Source organism: Hippichthys cyanospilos, chromosome 6 (genome assembly GCF_059441005.1).
Source record: "Hippichthys cyanospilos isolate Australia breed blue-spotted pipefish chromosome 6, RoL_Hcya_1.0, whole genome shotgun sequence".
Taxonomy (NCBI): Eukaryota; Metazoa; Chordata; class Actinopteri; order Syngnathiformes; family Syngnathidae; genus Hippichthys; species Hippichthys cyanospilos.
The window spans coordinates 4,309,501-4,321,650 of record NC_142374.1 but is presented as its reverse complement, the minus strand read 5'-3'; the positions used below and the strand labels follow the sequence as shown (position 1 = coordinate 4,321,650).

Genomic DNA, 12,150 nt, shown 5'->3' with positions numbered 1-12,150 from the left:
ATAGGTGACCGCCTTTCTTTTTTGCCTTTCTTTATAGTCACCAAACAAGCCCATCATTCCCCAAGAGAAAATTCGACCTTTAACTAGTTTGGATCACCCTCAGAGCCCCTTCTACGACCCTGAGGGTGGGGCAATTACCCCCGTGGCCAGGTTGGTGGTGGAGCGTATCGCCAGGAAGGTAAAAAAAATAAAATAAAATACAGTTTTTCTTTTGCAGCGAGTAAACTTTTTTCTTCTTTAATTGAAATCAGTAGAGTAATAATGCAAAAACCTAGCCCATAATTCAGAAAGACACATGATGTCATTCCCAGTTTTGCAGAATGCGTTTTAAATCAGGGGTCACCAATGTGGTGCTCACGGGCACATGATCGATGTCTTCACATAAACTGGTAGCCCTTTGTATTACTCAGTACCAAAGAAGTAGCTCTCATTTTCAAAAAGGTTGGTGACCCCTGCTTTCAATGATCAAATCACTTGCTATTTTTGCACATGTATCACTAGTGTGCTCTATTAAAAAATCAATGGTGTGTCATTTAGATTTGATTATATGTTGGATGTATTGTTGTATTATTTGTGTTTAATCCTGGGCTTCCTTGTTTTTATACAGGGTGAGCAGTGTAATGTGGTGCCAGACAGCATTGATGACATTGTAGCAGACATTGGCCAGGAAGAAGCAGATAAAGGTAATGTATTAGCACACGTCTACATTAGAGAGGAGAAACTTAAAATTAGGAACAAGGATGCTACATACCGAAAGAAAACTACAGTGGACCCCCAGGTTACGGCATCCCTGGCTTTTTTTTTTCACATTACGAAGTGGAATACTATGTTTTTTCGTCCCCTCTTTACGGCATTTTTTTTTCCCTTTACAGCACCAACAACTTACAAAATTCAAACTTAGCGGTCAGTGTGTGCGTGCGTATGACTGTGAGTCGCACCACGCTCATTTGTCAACACATGCATCACTGCATACATCACCAAAACGCTGGTCTGCAATTGCTTTGCGTCACGGCATCGCTAAGATGCTGGTCTGCTATTGCTCATCGTCGCGGCACCCCTAAGATGCTGGTCTGCAATTGGTCGGCGTCATGGTGTTGCTAAGATACTGGTCTGCTATTGGTCGGTGTCACTAAAATGCCGATATTCTAAAGACTTGATCTCGTGTGGGTGCTTACAATATCGTATCTGAGAAATACGGTAGTTAATACAATGAACATTAGCGATACAAAGACATAGGGAAGACTCCTTGAGAATTGTTCAATTGGCACCGTGACCCTGCCACACAGGTTTCCCGCCTGCAACAAGGTACATTAATATTACACACCCTTTCCATAAGAGATCATAGATTCTGGTGTAGCCTATTGTTTGAAATTTTCCTTAATGTACTGCACCATCCCTGAAGGTAATGGCAAGTGAGGGAGCAGGGACGAGGGGTGTGGACCCTTTGTAAACTACAGTTCCTTGTAGGAGACCAGGCACACAAACAGAGGGTGGGATGACCTTTCCATTAAGACTTGTTCAATAAGGAAGAAACAAAGCTTTTGCCAAAAGCTGAAGTTCTAGCTGAGTGACCTTTCAGGCCAATCAAACAGGGAGATTAGACCAAATTAGACCTTTTTGGCACAACATGATATCTGTAAGTACATAGTAGTCTTGAGCTCAGCCATTGGGTGGCTGTGATTTTTTCTCCTGCCTCTACATCTCATCTGTCTACATCTGTCTTTCTATGGCGTTATATTTGTGCCACAATTACGCACGCGCGGAAAAAAAAATTGAGCGGAGAAAATCAAACTCAGCGAGCGAAAACAGATTTTGAGAGCAAGAAAAAAACTATTGAGCGCGTAATGATAAGAGTTTGAGCGCGCGCCGATGGAGTTTGAACACAGAAAAAGAAATTGCTCGCTCAAAATTCCTCTTTGCTCGCTCGGGATAGCCCTTTCTCGCTCAACATCTCGCTCTCGCTCGCGATACTCCTCTCTCCCTCGCTCAACATCGCGTTTGCTCAACATTGAGCTCTCGCTCGCTCGAGTCGTCCTCTGCGCTCGCTCAGTTCTGTTCACGCGTTACGTTTGTGCCACAAAACCAGCCAATCAGAGCTTGTAAAAGCACTTTGATTGACACAGCTTAGTATCCAATGAGATTGCTTGTACGCTATCCGTTGACGCACTCTCGTTTGCCCTGTGTTCACCCGAAAAGGGCAAACGAGTGTGCGTCAACACGGACTTGGGCTGGAGAATTACTTTTAATATTATTATTATTACTGTATTGTATCATTTGACAGAAATACCTTGTTAGTTTTTGTACTTTAATAATATAAGCCCACCCCTCCCGCCTACGTCGATGTGACGCACTCTCGTTTGCTCGTTCCGGGTGAACACAACAAGCAATCTCATTGGATACAAAGCTGTCAATCAATGTGCTTTTACAAGCTCTGATTGGCTGGTTTTGTGGCACAAACGTAACGCGTGAACAGAACTGAGCGAGCGCAGAGGACGACTCGAGCGAGCGAGAGCTCGATGTTGAGCAAACGCGATGTTGAGCGAGGGAGGGAGGAGTATCGCGAGCGAGAGCGAGATGTTGAGCGGGAGAATGCTATTGCGAGCGAGCAAAAAGGAATTTTGAGCGAGCAATTTCTTTTTCTGTGTTCAAACTCCATCGGCGCGCGCTCAAACTCTTATCATTACGCGCTCAATAGTTTTTTTCTTGCTCTCAAAATCTGTTTTCGCTCGCTCAGTTTGATTTTCTCCGCTCAATTTTTTTTTCCGCGCGTGCGTAATTGTGGCACAAATATAACGCCATATCTTTCACACCCTTAGCACACTTACCAGTTGCAAGCAGTTAAGGTGGTGGAACCACACATTGTCGCATGGGCTAAGCATTGCATATATTTTTCTTTGTGGCCTCCAACAAGCCAATGTCCCGATTTTCTGCCTCCAGATGACACACCTGAGACTTGTATCTACTCCGGTTGGTCTCCCTGGTCGGCCTGCAGCAGTGCATCGTGTGAAAAAGGCCGACGGATGAGGCAAAGGATGCTTAAGGCTCAGCTGGACCTCAGTGTTCCGTGTCCCCACACTCAAGATTTCCAGCCCTGCATGGGCCCTGGATGCAGTATGCAGGGTGAGAGATCTGAAACATTTATTGCAGTCCTCATCAGTAACCCTACAAAAGCTTAATGCGTTTTTAACTTGATTCAACTCCATAAAACTACAAACGTCTACTTTACGCACTGTTAGATAAAATACTAATTGACTGAAACTTTTTTTTTCACAAAATACTCAACAATAGCAGTACCGTATTTTCCGCACTATACGGCGCACCTAAAAGCCTTAATTTTAAAAAGCTGATGGTGCGCCTTATAATCAGGTGCGCCTTATTATATGGATGAATGTTGAGATTGGGATTCGTAGATGGGGAATGAACTGATAAAGTTAGCTTTACCTGTTTCTTTTGTGTGTTTACAGTTGAACAAGGTTGGTCATATTGACATTGAGTTATTATGCCATTGAGAGTTTAGCGTTATTATTTGAGTTCTTATTGTTATTACTTTGAGTATTACTATATTGTGATTGAATTGCCTTATATATGGAAAAAGTTTTAAAATAAGTCATTAATTGAGGGTGCGCCTTATAATCCGGTGCGCCTTATTGTGCGGAAAATACGGTAATTTACGTCATACATGTGTGAATGCACTTCTTGAATACTCAATTGAAGTTTGCCAAAAAAATCAATTTGCATAAGAATCAAGATGAACATTTACAACAGTTGATAAGCTATAAAAGTCCCAAAAGTGAATTAAACAAAAGGTGCTCTTCTGGAAAGATAAACTTCTTTTTCAGGAGCCACACATCTCTGAGCACACATGAAATATTCTTTTTCAAAAAAAGCATGTAACATTTTTTCATTTCAAACATGATATTAACACTTGACTGTTAAAATGTCCCCAGCAGTTGGGAATACTCTTTCAGATGGCTCTCATGTGGCATGAAAACACATGTAGCACTGCCACAAGTTCCAGCACAGGATACTGCTGACAGCTCTCTCCTACCGTAAATGAAACAGATCTGTAATGTCACTTGCGTTGGTGAAAATAAATAAATAAATACATTTTAAAAAAGACAAAACCAAGAAGTAATCTATTATAATTTATCAAATTCAGTGAAACCTCGAGACACGGTTGCCTTTTCCCCCCTTCATATCACAAAAATTACATAACATATAAAAGAATACAATTTGAAATAAAACAAAGCAAAACTTGAAATCTCAAATTTTCCATTTCATTCGTTAATATGACTGCTCAGATATTATTGCACTGCTCGGGAGCACATGAACGAGCTTACTGCGGGAAACTTGAACAGGAAAGTTTTCTTGTCTGCTTGTCCTCCTCAACAACTTCCTCTCCTGCCGTGCATGTGGCTCCTCCTCTCTCTCGCTCTCTCTTTCTTGCTCATTAATCTTTCGTTCTCTCTAATCACACTATTCACACAGCACTATTGTAACATTAATGTGCTGTTTTTGAGCACTTGGAATGATTTATATGTAAAACATGATTCATAATATGACAAAAATCATGTTACAAAAGCAACTCCAGAGCAGATTGATATCAAAAACAAAATATTACGAAAATAAGGCGTTTCAAAACCGACACGCAACATATTGGAGAATGAATGTCGTATTGCAATATGCATATTGCCTCACTTCATATTGTGATATATCGGTACATTGATATTATCACCAGCCTACAATATAGATACCTTAGGCTCTTGGGAACAAACTGCCGTTTATAGAAATGATGATCTTGCTTATTTCATACTTTGTTATCAAAGAATACCATACTTTCTCCTGTTTTTATCCTTTCAACAATGTTTCTTTCCTATTAAAAAGCATTCAATTAATATACTGGCTAAATCTCGGCTGTTATTTTTTGTATTGGCAGGTAGACAGTCATTGTCTCTTGGTTGTTTATTTTGCCTTAAACCAATTGAATAAAGTTATTTGTCATCATTTGTTATGGCTTAACTGAATTGTTTGACCCTTATCTTTAAATGGGGCCACCTTTGTTTTGAGAAATAATGAAGTTTGAAGAAACAGATGCTACGGTGGAAATCAGGTGGCTTCTCTGTGAATGTGTGTCAAAGAGGTGCCAGAATTAATTTCAAAAGTTGATTGTTCATGATGAGAATGTCACACTTTGCTGTAGATACAAATTTAGACAGTCACACTGCAGTACCTTAATTACTGTACTTGACAGAATAATAAAAGTTGGATTCACTATGTTTTCCTCAGCAGCTTCTATTAACCAAGAGATTCCTTTCTCACAAGAAAATCCAACAGTGCATGTCATTTGTAAGGAAAACTAAATCGAAAGTACTTCTACTGAACATGTTAAACACTAACATTAATAATATTAAGTTTTGAATGCCATCTGTCTGATTCCACATTACTCCCTAGCAATCAGTAATAATGACTTGTCTTTTATCAGTCACCGTGAGACAGCTGATGAATATAGTCAACATACAAAGTAATTGAACATGCAAAGGAGACACTGAAAGAAAATTAGTAACCATGGCCTATGCAAGGATGCTTTGCACAAAAAAAGATATATGGATTTCAAATAACTAGCAACCTTCTACTTTATTCTTCTAACCAATTTTATTTATTTTCACTTAGAAAATGAAATAACATTTATGGTATTGTGAGGCACTTTATTATCAATACATACGTATATACATACAACAGAATCCTTGATAAAAGTATCAGTGATCTGCAAACCAGGTGAGGTCTCACATGTTGAAGAACAGTTCTACATGAAGACAAATGACTTACCACCATTCATAGCTGGCCAATCATGTAGTAATTATCTAGCCTCACTTCCACTGAATGCCAAATGAGAACAAAGAGGGTTGTTGATGTCTGTGTGTGTCTGATGACAAGGATAGATCAAGGGAACAAGACAGGATGAGCATAACAAGCTGGCTCTCTCTAAATTGGGGATTTGATGCTTTGAGAGTGAATTTATTGGCTGACATTTCAGAGACTAATAGGAATGGAATATGTTTAAATGGTTTAGTTCCTCTAGAAATGCTCATGCACCTCTTGCACCTCTCATCACCTGGGCGATGGATCTGCAATTTGTTTCCTGCTATTTGTGCATGTGCAGTATATAGGTCTGGGAAGAGTTTTACACCTTCATTTAACATTTACCTGTGCAATTAGAATTTGAATAGGCAATGATGTCAGGGTGTGTCTTTTTATTTACTCCCAAAGATGTATAGTATTTAATGTCTAAAGAATCCAGTGTCCCAGTCCAATTGTTATTTTATTTTATATTTTCCATGCAGTAGGATTAATGAGGATCTAAAAATGACGGGCACAGAATGAGTTCACTGTCCTTCAGCTTTTATTGATATATTCCTGTAAACTGTTATTATGTAGGATAAAATGTACCTCTACTCAACTTATGTGAAGGCTAGCTGTGTAGGGTAAAGTTATGTAAATGCTTTCTCCTTTCGTAAGACAAGTTCCCTGGGTCTGAGTTTCTCTCAACGCAATCATGTAATGACTCTTTATTGGATATGTTACATACACAGAGGACATGGCACGCTGATGGGGAGTAGTCATTGAGGACTGCACACAAATATCTACTTTATTGGTTGGGAAGTTGATGCATTGCTCAAGGCTACTTGAGCCACCTGTCTGATTGTACTGAACACTCAAGTTCTTTAAATGAAAAAAATTGCATCAGTAACCATTAAAAGGGGAACTTTCTATAGTAACATGTGCTCGGGTGTAATAACAGGTGCATCTTGATTTTTGTACCATCTGCTTCTGCGGTGCCAAAGCCAGTGCACCTCTTGATGAAAATGAAAACTCCGCCCATGAAGACAAGACCTAACTTTGCACTAGACTTGTGCTGGGTAAGAAAATGGAGGCCTTAGTCTTTCCCATTTTGATGTGCAGAGCCATCGACATGCATGATGTCCGAGTGGATAAGCTGGTCGGCCTGCAGCGTTTCCTGTGGGATGGGAATGCGGTCCAGAGAGCGTTACGTCAAACAGTATCCCGAGGATGGATCGCTATGCCAACTCAACACAGAGGAGATAGAGAAGTGTGTCGTCAATGAAGAATGCTGTGAGTACCTCATGAAATTAATTTAAGTGTCCACATGTGGTTGCATACTCTATTTTATTCACATGATGGCAGACTCATAAACAACAATATGGAGATGCGTGCAATTAGAGGGACAATAATACATTTTTGTCTTGAATGGACAAGTCAAGCCATATTTTTTTCCTTTTCATAATGGGTCAATGTCCACCAGACAAATGATCGACACAGCCTCGTTGTTGACAACAAAGATATATATATATATATATATATATATATATATATATTTTTTTTTAGCATTCAAATTAATGTTATTCAAACACCGATATCTGGAAAAACTTTGGTCTAGTTTTGAGTTATGGAAGTATAAGTCGATTCCCCCCCCAATATGGGGGTTGAAAATGAGGGGGGAAAAACTCGACTTGTACACTGAGAAATACGGTAGGTCGAAGACTTAGTTCACCCTGGACGTTACTTAATCATACTGTTAATTCACATGCAGTTCTTGGCTTCTAACAGTGGAAATAGTTTGGAGAAGACTCTTTTCTGCTCTAGATGACTGTGCACAAAGCATGGTTCATAAAGTTGTAATTGGATAAGTTTGGTTCTATAAAGAGCACTTTTGGAAGAAGCTACCGTGTTTATGAGCTTGAGAGCCAGGCCAGTTCATCAAGCATCAATGATTTTCCCTAAAGAAGTGCAAGTTTTCTTTTTTTCAACTTTGCCTTACTGTCAGGAATATAAGATTTTTTTTTTTTTTCTTTTGCCCTACAGCAGCCAGCAGCTGCGTGGTGACAGAGTGGGCCGAGTGGGATCCCTGTAGTGTGTCCTGTGGGATGGGCATGAGAAGACGTGAGCGCATGATTAAAATGCCTCCAATTGATGGATCAATGTGTAAAACAGAAGTGGCTGAAGTTGACAAGTGCATGATGCCAGAATGCTGTGAGTTAATAAACATTGACTTTCTCCGTAATGTGAATCCAACCAAATACAGTACAAGACTGACTTTCAAGGTAACTGCCTTTTTTAGTTCCATTCATTGATGTCGAACCTGTATGCTTGTGCAGATACTATCCCATGCATGTTTTCACCATGGTCCGACTGGAGCGAATGTAGCGTCACGTGTGGACGTGGCCTACGCACTCGCCAAAGGATGCTGAAGTCAGATCCTGCAGAGTGCACCGAAGAGTTGGAGCAAACTGAGAAATGCATGCTGCCAGAGTGTCGTAAGTATCCCACTGACATTAAGCAGTTTTTCTTAATGTAACACTGTAATGTTACTTTGAATTTAAGATGGGTTTTCTAATTTTGTCTCTTATGATTGAAGGTTTTCATCAATCGTGGTACAGTTCCTTTATTTAACCTTCCTAAAATAATGGCTAAAGTGATGTTATTTCCTTTTTTTTTTTCAGAAAATACAATAAAATGAACCAAATATAAGTATTACCCATCCATTACCTAAACATATATCTTGACCGCTTACTCTCAGAGGGGCCGTGGGTGCACTGGAGCCGATGCCATCTGTTTTCAGGCATTAGTTGGGGTATACCATGACCTGGTTGCCAGACAATTGTGGGACAAAGGACAATTTAGAGTGTTCACATTCTCTTTTTTGGAATGTGGGAGGAAACCAGAATACCCAGTGAAAAAACCTACAAACACCACACAGGAAGGTGTGGAGGCTGGAAACAAACTACGACTCTGAACAGTGAGGGGGGCGCGCTAACCAATGTTTCCTCTAATTTTCAATTCGTCTGAGCCTAGCTGCAGCCCTGGACTAAGCCAGTGAGCTCATTCGTGGCGCGTGTTTTGATGGTGCAAGGCACCTCGAAACTCCAAGATTTCATGTGAACAGCACGACATTATGATGTCCAACAACTGTTAAACGTATGTGTGGACTCGTAATGTGCTTCTGGGTACTTATCCCGTCATTTAGGAAGGGATAGATGAGGTCAAGAGCGTCATCCGGGACCAACACATCCATGATTGACATGTTTGTAGGAGCCAATTCACAGCATTTGGAATTATTATTGGTTTTGATCCTGAAAACAGAGTTACTTTAATTTCATTTTTTTGTAATGGTCAAGAGCTAGAAAGTTATTCGTTATTTGTCTTTTGATTGTTTTGGCCCACTGTCCAATGGCCATTTTTTTTACTGCCCCGCTAAGGCAGGGAAGAAGGTGCATAATAATGGCCCTTTAAAGGGACAGTGTGTAAGAATTTCATTAAAAAGGAATAAACTAAATCATTGTAAATTTTAAAAACTTTCAAATTACCGGTAATGTGTTTTTAATGACCAACAGTATGTTATACAGTAAATATAATCATAGTTATCATTAAATTCTATTACAAGTGGGGGAGTGGCACTTCTCCGGAGGCAGCCATGTTTGTTATAGCTCCGGAAAATGGTAAATGCAGCACCTGCAGCACCTCCTGCTGTCCAAAATGAAAAATGTTTACAGTTTGCAGATTGATTGAAAGTCAGAGAACACGGTTTCTTTACTGTGATTTTTGCCTTTTATTTGGAGTATTTTTATTTGAAGAGCTTTGCAACTAATATTGAAATAAATTTATAATTTTATTGAATCAAAAATAGACTTGTGTTTTTTTTAATTTTATTTATTGTATTTGAACCTGGGGAAGCGTACGGGCAAGCCAGGCGACCAGAAGACTCAATTCGCACTATGTTGCCAAACATGTCACAACTATTTTTTTCATTTTCAACAATTTCTTATTATTATTATCATGGTGATTATTATTATTATTATTATTGTTGTTGTTGTTTTTATATCTTGAGCAATACTTGTTTTAGAAATGACAGTGTAATGTATATTGTACTTGTCAACATGGCAATAAAAGAGCCACAAGTTGTGAAAATGAAAAAAGATCTCACCCACTTTCACCGCTTGTTCTTCTTTTTGCATATACTCAGCCATTCCATCATAAAAAAAAAGCGCATTTCTTTTTGACTTTGGCTTGGTGAGTGGATGTGTCGCTGCTCGTTTGTTTCGCGAGGAAAAGGGGTTCGCATTTTCGTCTCTTGACGCCGCACATCACTGCTGTTAGCTTGCTAACCTGCATGGGGTTAATATGCTGGGAACGCTGTCGATGCGTTTGATTGGATACTGTAAATAGTGTGAATAGTGAAACTTATCGTATCATTAGCTGGACACTTGTCACTTGTCCTCACTTACCTTGAGGTGTTTACAAGTACCCCCGGTTGGGACACAGGGTTTGAGGAGACCAAAATAGAATACAGTGCTTTTATTGTCATTGTATGTTATTTAGCGAAAGGCCTCAAAAGGAGTAGATATTTTTATTGTGCTTTGATAAATAAAACTATTGAGTACAAACTTGGTGTAATTTCCACAACGGTTTGCAATGTTGTGTTGAAGTTCTCAACATTTTGTGACATTGCAACCAGAAACGTAAATGTATTTCATTGGGATTTCATCTGATTGACCAACATACATTTGCACATACGATAGAGTGAAAATTTGTATTTATTTATGTATTTATTTTTTCTTAATTTCGTCCAGCTACTGACTGTATGGTCTCAGAGTGGTCCGAGTGGTCCGAGTGCAACAAGTCCTGCGGTAAAGGCCACACTATTCGAACCCGCATGGTCAAACTGGAGCCACAGTTTGGGGGCAGCGCATGTCCCGAGACCATTCAGCGTAAGAAATGCAAGATCCGAAAGTGCCGCTCAAAACCAAAGGAGGAGAGAGGTGAAGGCAAGAGGAGAAGAAGGGGTAAACAGGGAAGAGATGCAGCTTTAGAAGAACAGTCAGGTTGGTCATTACGTTTCAATCATTTCCTCTGTTTACCCTATGAGATTATTAGGAGAGATAAAAGAGTCTCGTGTTTACCTCCAAGGTTGTGGGATGCAGCCGTGGAGCGGCTGGGCAGACTGCACCAAATCATGTGGAGGAGGCATCCAGGAACGTTTCATGCTGAAGAAGAAAAGAGCTAAAGGCCCTCTGACGGCTAACTGCAAGGACCGCAAAGAGATACGCGCCTGTAATATTCATCCCTGCTAGGGGGCGCTGCTGTGGTATACAGAGAAGTATGTGCATTTCCATGTCTTTGAAATACGTACAGTATATGGAAAAAATAGATTGGAAGATGTTGACCGCACAATGCAGCGGAGGTCTTTGTGGTTGTTTTTGTTTTGTGTTTTTTTTTGTTTTTGTTTTTTTTTTTTGGGGGGGGCACAGTGATCTGGCTTGAAAGGAAAAGGTGAGGTGAATCCTGTCTTAAACTGATGGCTGATTTCCCCCCCCCCCCCCCCCCCCCCCTTTATCCTTTAAAGGACTACAGAATTATTAAAGAGTGTTAGTGCTGTAGCTTTCCTGTATTTTGAGTGTTGGGGCATGGAATAAAGCTGCATATGAGAAACCAAGATTAGAATGATAGAACACTTCTGAGCAAAATTGGAACCCGTTCAATAGCGGAACGTCCGATGACCAACCTGAATCTGATGAACCATTGTCTACAAACTCTGCACAAATACTGTTGTCCAAGTGTAGAAAAAAACGACCGTATTTTCCGGACTATAAGGCGCATTGCTATATAAGCTGCAGCAGCAAAATATGAGCAAAAAAAAAAAGATTTTTGTCACGGATAAGCCGTACTGGACTATAAACCCGCAGGTAATAACATCAGATCTTTACGCAACAAGATGCTGTATTAAGTTTATCATTTTTTTTAGTTATTTAATTTTTTTGTATTTGTCCGTCACCAGCAACATCCTCTCTTTAATAGACTGACTGAACATGCCTGCATGTTTAGTCCAAACATATTTATAGAAAGTGAATGGGTGGATATATGTTAGTTAAGTAGCAGTTCAAAATTGAAACAATATTTTAAATATGTAAAAATACTTCAATAACATCTTTTTTTGCCTCCCTTTGTAGTTTATTTTAGTGAACATAATAACACATTCTACATAATTCATATACAATCATAAATTAATTAAAAACATATATAAAATTTACACATCACAAATTTACCCAAAATTGTATACATTCTCATATTAAATTT

General features: G+C 39.5%; 1 protein-coding gene across 1 annotated transcript in view; it reads left to right on the top strand.

Moving 5' to 3' along the window:
- spon1b (spondin 1b) overlaps positions 1-11,373 on the top strand; it is a 70,146-nt gene extending 58,773 nt beyond the window's left edge. The window contains exons 9-16 of the mRNA XM_088417626.1: positions 38-178; positions 608-683; positions 2,938-3,120; positions 6,961-7,131; positions 7,882-8,049; positions 8,175-8,333; positions 10,647-10,898; positions 10,984-11,373. Coding sequence (XP_088273752.1) covers positions 38-178; positions 608-683; positions 2,938-3,120; positions 6,961-7,131; positions 7,882-8,049; positions 8,175-8,333; positions 10,647-10,898; positions 10,984-11,147 — 1,314 coding nt within the window. The 3' untranslated portion in view covers positions 11,148-11,373. The remainder of the gene's footprint in view (positions 1-37; positions 179-607; positions 684-2,937; positions 3,121-6,960; positions 7,132-7,881; positions 8,050-8,174; positions 8,334-10,646; positions 10,899-10,983) is intronic.
- The last annotated feature ends 777 nt before the right edge of the window (positions 11,374-12,150 follow it).